The following is an 8564-nucleotide window of genomic DNA, read 5'->3' on the forward strand; positions in this document are numbered from 1 at the left end:
GCATTACTTCCTAGCCAAACCTCGTAAATATGCTGAGCTGTCATCAATTCTCGAAAACTATTTCCAAATCAGCCTACCTCAATCTTTACCTCATCTCTATATGCAATCAATGGTGTAAATCCTTCATAAAAACAATTGAACGATATTCGGTGTCATTTTAATTCCAATTCTAAAATAGCCTAAGAATTACATTTTTGCATGATTCATGATTTTTGCATTCAATTCAAAATGTATAAATATCCCTGTGACCATTTTGATCGTACATATTAATCGTTTTTCACTCCATGCAAATGATGTAACGATAATGGGCGTTCTTTTTTTTCAAGCAAATTTTACTCACGACAAATGCCCGCGCCGACGAAGGTGCGTTTCAAAAGCTTTACCGGTGAGTCAAAGACTCACCTCAAACGGCCAGTTTTCAAAATATTAAAGTTAATTGGCGCATGTGTTTGCACTGTTGTTTGTGTGAAAAGGAAAAGAAAAAAAAATTGTTTACCTGAGAAACGCATGAATACGCATGAAATAATTGGGAAAATGGCAACAGAGAAAGCAAATTTATTTTTCACTCTAAATTTATTTAAAATTGCAATAGCGAATAACTAAAACATACCAACTTTATACTTAAAATCAATGCTGAAAGAGTGATTGATGCTGTGACGGTGTTACTTGCACTAGCTAATAATATACTTGTACGTGAACCTTATTTGGCCAAGTCTTACCTCCGTAAATGTATAAAAGTGGACATCCTTATCAATGAAAATGATTTGAAGACAGTGAAATTTATTTTTAGGGTAGTTTTATTTTCAATCATACATGCTTGTATAAAATTGCTAGATAAAATAAATCAACAAATATATCAACGTTGCCATACAACTCGATGGTAAACGGGTGACTAACACTAGGTCGTTTAGCTGGTGGGTATTAGTTATTTAATGGTGGTACCCCGAGTGCTGTTCGTGGGTTGCCACCCCTGATCTGTGCACAACCGCGTTGAATCCATTGTGTTTGTCCGCCTGGTACTCAACGATGCGAACTGTTCCGTCGGCCTCGTGCACGCTGTACGTTCCCTTGACGACGTCTCCGTCCCTCTCTTCCCATTGGCTCTTTCTATCTCCCGTGTGTGGGTCGTTCACGTCATAGTTGTATTGATACTTTGGATGTGCCTGTAATTCGAGACAGAGTAAATCAGTCGTAAGCCAAATAAGTGTATCATAAGCCCTAAATAGTTACAATATCAAGGTATTGGAATGTACTCCCGGAAGTTATAAAATTATGTCAAATCAAATTATGTCTGTGACTAATTTCAAAATAAAATTATTCAACTACATATTTTTGTAAAACGAAAAGTATTCCCAAAGATAGTTCATAATCAGAAAGTACCCAATATTTATTTCTTCTTTAATTACATGCTATTAATATACGAATGATCTTTTTATTCCTTCCGTACAAATGTAAACTTGGAATTCCTGTAAATGGTGTACAGGTATGGTGACTCTCGCGCTCACTACTATTCATAACTACTCTTTGGTTACTCTTTTGAAGAATTTGGGAAGTCGGGGTAATCCAGTGGATTTCATTGTGCATAGAAAGTTATTGACTTAGTTATTAATCTCTAAATATTTCCACCAGTAGGCTATTTGTCTGATGGTTGCAGGAGATTTAAAATAAATGAATGAAAATTTTACCAATACAAGGAATAAGTAAAGGGACAGAGAATTCACCATTTACACAAAAAATACACTCTCTCATATTAGTGTAATTAGAGAAAAAGGCATTAATTCGAATACCATACAAATAAAACGTGATCTTTGAGCCAAGTAATTCAATTTTCACTCCCCTAATCAACCACATTGACATCAATCAAGAATGGGTGAACGCTTACTCTCAAAAAGTTCAGCAATTTGCGGAGAAGATCTTAAAATATATATTCAGGCAGGCCATTCCACTCCTTTTTTTCATTTTTCTTTCAAAATGTCCATTTATTCTTCTTGAACTTTACATTTAATTAGTTATCGTTCACTCCTATTTAGCAGGGTGAGACCAGCTTTTCACCTGTTTCCTTCTAACCTCGCTGATCGTTAGGAAAATTACGAAACGGTTTTAAAACGCCAAAGGTATTTGTTGTTCAATTCAAATGGCTATTTTTATCCTTTTCCACAGTATAAATTAAATTGTTTAACTTCCCATTTCCAATATGCTATCTATGTGGTGCTACATAACAGTTAGAAATCATATTTTCTTCTGAGTTTACTTAATATGCTATAAAGCTATTATTTTACTACACTCGATAGCGTGGTATCTTTAATAAACATACGAATCCCATTCAGTAAATGTTGACAATTACCCAGGAAAATTTGGAAATAGCCTAGAAAATCTGGAAAGGCGCGGAAAGTTCAAATTAGTATTTGAGTGAACACTCTGAGATATTTTTTGACGAAGAAATCGTTCGAGTGGCCTAGATAGGTAGGATGTTTACAAAAGAAAGCGGCGCGGCTCGTCAAAAACTTATGGGAGCAATTAGAGAGCGATGTATTTTTTTTCACGAATTGAGTATGAATTCACCCAAGACTCAGCGAGTACGTGCTGGACTTAAATAGGGTAGTTTCCTTCATCAAAGAAAACAAAAGACATTAATTGCGATTCCTTACCCACCATTAGTGTATTCATAATATACAAATTATTTGGTTTTAGAAATCCCAGTTCAGACGAATGGCAATGGTCAATTTTAACCGCATTTGAAAAGTCCAGATTGGCGCCCATGCGATGCCACTCCACGTGACGTCACAGGGACCTAGTTTTTAAACGAGTAGATAGGAGTTTTACATCGTCTGAGATTACCAATGCATGCATGAGGCACAGAGCTCAGGGAAACGTCTCTTAATAATCACCTATTAAAACTGCCTAAAATCGGAAAGTTTTCTTCGGTTGATAAGGTATTAATAATCCTTATTTAAGCTAAGCGCTACCTGCTAGCAGGGTAGTCTGCTACCTGGTAGCAGCCTGCGTTGTATCAGCGCTCATGCCTCGCCCCAAGGTCACCTCACACGGGGACAGTGGGAACCAGACTGACGTCACACGGGCTCTTCCCAGCATTCATACTTAGCCGTCGCGTTTTCGCGCGCTTGAAAATTTTCACTTTTCATTTAATCGCTAAAAATAGATATCGTCATTGTAAAATCTAAAAGCGTGAAATGCTTACTCCAGGAGTTATAATCTTTCGATTTAGGCAATAAAAAAATAATAGGAAACCACCCTATTGTAATCACGGATACTGACGGGATAAGGGATAGGAAAAGGGACTTTGGTAATGATCGTGTGATTCAGAAAATTATGATGGGTCGTGCGATCTCCGTTTTGCTCCCTGAAAAACTATCGTTTGAGCGATCACTTTGAGGAAGGGAAAATATGATGGTGTGATCCAGGCTTAAAGGTGTCGAACGGATAGGAATTGTTTTATCTCTCGAGCAATGAGGGACGTGAATTAATGCGAGTGGACGAACTCAATTCTCTCTCAAAGCACACCGCAGTTTTTAGTATTCTATTATATGTTAATTGCTGGTGTCCTAATATATCCCTCCATACGCCTAATGAATCAGTTTGAGGCGTGCTAAGTAGACGTGGATGAATTGGAAACTATAACCCTTTTAAATTCCAACCCTGCTCGTAATACTGAGTGTGGCTGCTTTCAAATCCTCATTTTACTAGCTTCGGTATCCATAGTGAATAATTAGGAGAGTGAGAGATAAGGAGAATAGATAGGAGACCTAAATGAATGGGACTATTGAATCCCTGAAATAATTTAAGACCTCATGTCGCATGGATTTCTGCGATGTTGTTAGCTGAACAAGTTGAAATTTCCTTAATTTATCTCTGCCAGTCGTAAAATATGAATCATTGTGGACCGAAATGGATATTTTTCATTACTTACGTGATAATCAACTGCGTGGCTATGGTCCGTGTGCTCCTCATAGTCTTCTTGTGAGTATCCGGGATATGCCAGGCAAGCGCAGATTGCCATCGAAGCGATCAGGAGTGAGGTGACCTTTTGAGGAAATAACAACAATATAGGTGAAAATCCAAGTCGTAAAACACCGAAGCATCATTTTTCTTCGAATTAACCCTATTACCTTAACTTAAGTGTGCAATAATGTAATTATTGTGCGATTATTTAAGCCTGAAGACTGGGTATTAGTGGGAACTATGATAATCATAGACAAATATATATTTTTCCTGCATTTTAGATGGTTTTCGTTAAGTTATATTTATACGGATTATATGCAGTCGAATTCATAACTGGGGGCGCCTTAATTTTTATCTACGCTTTATAATTGTAATGCTGTTTCTGTTGCAATGAGATGTGGACTGACAGGTTCAGTAAATGAGAAGAAATAATTGCATTTTGTTAGTTTTCTCTTTCCATCTGTGATAGGACGTATCGAATAGAATTGACTCACCTGTGACGATAATGCCATTTTTTCACGGAGAAGTATTCTTCAATAAACCGGGAGATGCTTTTGATTGTTCCTAGCTGGTCCTCTCTGTCCAGTTGACTGATGTATCGGAGTTGTCCGGACCCTTATATATATCCCGGCTGCGGCTTGACGCTTCGTATAACACGGACTTACCAGTGGCTGAACCGAGCAATTGGGAGTTTATAATAAGCGGTGCTTAACAACTTGGTTCTCGGAACGAAATGCAGTTGGGAAATGGGAAGCTTTGGAATGCGTATTACCACTGCATCATTATAGATAGCCTTGGCCTTATTTAGAAACAATCGGTACAATTTCTCTCTGAGATGTCTGCTAATCCCTTCCGTATTATTGCTTAAATTGCACCAGTTTTACTGAACGTGCCCAACTCAATTGGCTTTTTATTTTCCTTCAAAAGCACTACAGAAGTATTGGTACCGTGTACTTCGAAAATGGGCTCACTACTATGGTAAAAACCGTTTCTGCTGTTTATCGTCGCGAAATATTCGGCATCTCATTAAATGGCTAGCTTGTTTGTTAAGTTTACTACAATTTTGGACTCCTTGGCTGTAGACTGAGGCCAGGAAGTAGAAATTTCATAAAGATTTTGTGCATCGTAGAATTTACATATTTTCTTAGAATTCGACTCTGTAAATCAGAATTCTATTGTGAATATACGTGCTCCATTACAAATTCATCGTAAAAAGACCTTGAAAATGATGATTTATTATTTTTGCTATTTTTCGGCCAGATTCTCACCCATGAAAGGATTCTCAAGTTCAATTCATTTATCCTTTATTCATATGTGATACATAAATGCTATAAAATGGTAATGTGATGTTGTAGGGTATTAGTGGATTAGAGTCGCTTGAATCTGCTAATATAGGTAAAGGCCATTGTACGAATTCTTCTAAGCAGTTGCAAAGTATTAAATGCTCTGATCATAAATGAATACATTGCATATTGCATCTTTACATTTAGCTAAAAAATGCGCTCCCGTAGGTACCAACCAAAATGACGTTTTTAATGCAGGGTGTCCCATTTATCTTGACCACCCGAAATAACTTTTTGTCCAATAAAAATTCAAAAATGTGTCAAGCAAATGTTCATTAGCCGTCAGGGGAACATTAATCAGCATGATTGCATTCCTTGTAGCTTTGTTATTTCCAAAGATATGAACAGGAGGAGTTATAGGGGAGGAAATGAATTGCCGAATAAAAAATACAGGGTGCCATTTAAAAAAGACATAACGCTGTTCATATCTTTGTAAATAACAAAGCTACAAGGAAGGCAATCATGCTGATTAATGTTCCCCTGACGGCTAATGAACATTTGCTTGACACATTTTTGAATTTGCATCTGGACCAAAAGTTATTTCGGGTGGTCAAGATAAATAGGACACCCTGTTTACATTAAATCATGTAATGCTAGTGATGGGTCGAAGGATTTGTCATGTCCCTCTTTCACTTCAATACTTTTAATCAGAGTAATGGTTCAATGCTTTTAAATTATAATGTGGAGAAGTTATATCCATTTGATGATACTTATGTTTTTTTGCTCGAGAGGATTTATTCATTCTCTCTTCTTCTGAAGAGTTAGCCACTCACAACCATCATTTCTTCCCTCTGTAGGTGCGTTTGAAAAACCACTTCCCCTCCTCAAAGACTTCTGAAAATTGGAGTCCGAGTCAGCGGAGAGAAATCTTGAAAGCCACAGCTTGATGAGAAAAGCCGTGAGCAGTGAAGCGGTAACAGCTTTCTGATGAACTCATCGAGGCACACGAATCCCTCTCGAAGGTGAGTCAATCGTCAATTGGTATAGCTCTTTGATTTTGTCCATTCTGGCGATAATCGATCCAATTAAATGATGGAAGACTTCAGGGCAAAGATTGCCATTGGGGTGATTGGATCTTTGGTGACGGATTCACAAAGCTTCTCACTTGAACGGGGAAGATCATGACCGGTTGCTTCTCTTTGTCTGTGAGATATTCTTCATCTTCCGTTCTCGCGTGAACCGTCCTTCGAGTTTTAGTTGAAATCTTCTGCCGGTTCAGTAGGTGGCATGTCCAAGTGCTGCATTGGAGATAATGGTGGTACTAATGAAAAAATTGGAAAGTTTCATGTCTGCCTTGCCTTTCAAAGATGAATAAATAATATTAGAAGATAAAATATATATATATATATATATATATATATATATATATATATATATAATAAAAAACGTGTTGCATTGAAAAGAAGAAAATAGTGGCCCATGGCCCCTCAAATTATTGAAAAATTCAAATATCTTTGATGAGAAAGGTACAATGAAGTTCAGGAGAAAATTTCAAATATCAACAGCGGAAACCTTGGTGCGCATATGGGATTAAATTCACTTTCGCAAAGAGACAAGGAAGATATATATTTACCAACAAGTATTAACTTTATTATAAAACGCACTTTTACTTGTCAACGTTCTGAAAAGACTTCATTACACCTGTTGTGATTGCAGTACCTCCATTGGATTTTGGAGGCCATTTTTGGAACGAATCTCCATATTTGATTTTTATTTCTGAATATTGCTTGAGATACCGTTCCAATCATGGTAAAAGTGTATTAAAATTGCACTGCCATCCAGCTATCCTGAACATTTCAGCTCTCTAGCTAGTCAGGAAGCTGTGGAAATTTGAGTTGCAAGGTTTTGCCCAGGAGAACAAACAAACAAACAAGCAAACAAACAAACAAACAAACAAACAAACAAACAAACAAACAAACAAAAAAACGAGTACAATGAAAAATGTTTAGCCCTTTATAACCCAGAGCTGGTTCTTGGAGAAATCGAATTTCAAGACTTATCATTTTAAAAATGCGAAATTTTTCTGCCTATTTATAATTATTGTGGCGGCTACATAATTCGCCAATAATTTTTATAACACGAGGGAACACTTACTTAAAGTTGTTTTTGAATAGAGCTGAAAATATATATATATTTTCATGTTACTTTAAGCAACATTGTCTTATAATGCGTTTAATGGCGAGGAGATTCACAAATTTTAATTGTTTCCCTCCCCTAGCCAATTGTTTTTTCTTGCTTCAACTAGACCTTATGCACTTATGAGACAAATAAATATACGCCTGGTACGTTAAATTCATTATTTGTTGTATCCTATACACCGCTACGCCCTTACGCTACGATGTTCCCTCAGAAATGCTGTGCGTAATGTAATATCGACCGAAATCTGCAATGACTGAATTTGCATTAGATTAGCGCGTAGAAAGGAGAATCATATTGCAATCATAGATATTAATCAATTCCAATCGCATAATATTATTTCATGCAGTGGTGTAAAAAATTGGCTCTGATCGATTTAAAATTTTATTTTCCTAATTCAATCCATTTCGTTCTCGATATTTGATTAATGTGCTTGCATTTATTTTCTGCTAAAGCTAAAACTGTTTATCTCTTGTTGAGTGGAAATGGAAAATTGAAAATTTTAATTTGTTATATCCCTTTCAGATATGGAAATGGTGAGTAGTCACCATTTTAATATCTGAAAGGGTTATGCAGTTATGAAATCATTAATTTCCTACCATGGCGAATGCATCTCTCCCGGTCCCCACACATTGTTTATCGCATGATTCCATCTTTAATCTATGTTTCAAAGTTTCTATCATTGCCTCCCTGTCACCCACTGACTCGCCCCTCAATCTCCACACCCTCGAATTGGCATGCATCTGGCGTCTACAAGCCAATAAACTCCCTGGTCTGAATGTATCTTGTTAAGTTAGCCCCGCCCCAATACACCCCTCCCCTCTTCCCATCACCTTTTCCCCTTTTTCCAACACACTCCTTTTTCCAACACACTCCTTCCCCCCTCATTCTCTCCTTGACTGATGAAGCGGCTACAACCGCGAAAGTCTCTCAGTTTTATTTTTCGTGTGAGTGTTTCCTTTTTTTATTTTGTGTCTATTTTTAGTGACTGTGTTTTTAAACATTCGTATTATGTGCTACGTTGCATCGCATTTCTGCAAAACATTGAATATATATATATATATATATATTGCAAAAAAGTTGTAGCCAAGGTTTCAGTTTTTTTAAAACTATCATCAGGGCTAT

The 8564-nt window shown here is 36.9% G+C and overlaps 1 protein-coding gene across 1 annotated transcript; it reads right to left on the reverse strand.

Annotated features, from left to right (window-relative positions):
- Positions 1 to 779: 779 nt before the first annotated feature.
- LOC124166037 (cuticle protein 19-like) lies at positions 780 to 4541 on the reverse strand. The gene is made up of 3 exons (XM_046543622.1): positions 4455 to 4541; positions 3929 to 4042; positions 780 to 1163 (listed from the first exon to the last, which is right to left on the reverse strand). Exons 1-3 carry the CDS (start codon positions 4470 to 4472, stop codon positions 930 to 932), a joined length of 366 nt encoding a protein of 121 aa, XP_046399578.1. The 5' UTR covers positions 4473 to 4541; the 3' UTR covers positions 780 to 929.
- Positions 4542 to 8564: the final 4023 nt, after the last annotated feature.

This window comes from Ischnura elegans, chromosome 9 (assembly GCF_921293095.1).
Source record: "Ischnura elegans chromosome 9, ioIscEleg1.1, whole genome shotgun sequence".
NCBI lineage: Eukaryota > Metazoa > Arthropoda > Insecta > Odonata > Coenagrionidae > Ischnura > Ischnura elegans.

Coding starts and splice junctions, on each gene's coding strand:
- LOC124166037 (XM_046543622.1), bottom strand. Junction 1,164..3,928: donor GCCACGCAGTTGATTATCAC/GTAAGTAATGAA, acceptor CTCGAATTACAG/GCACATCCAAAGTATCAATA.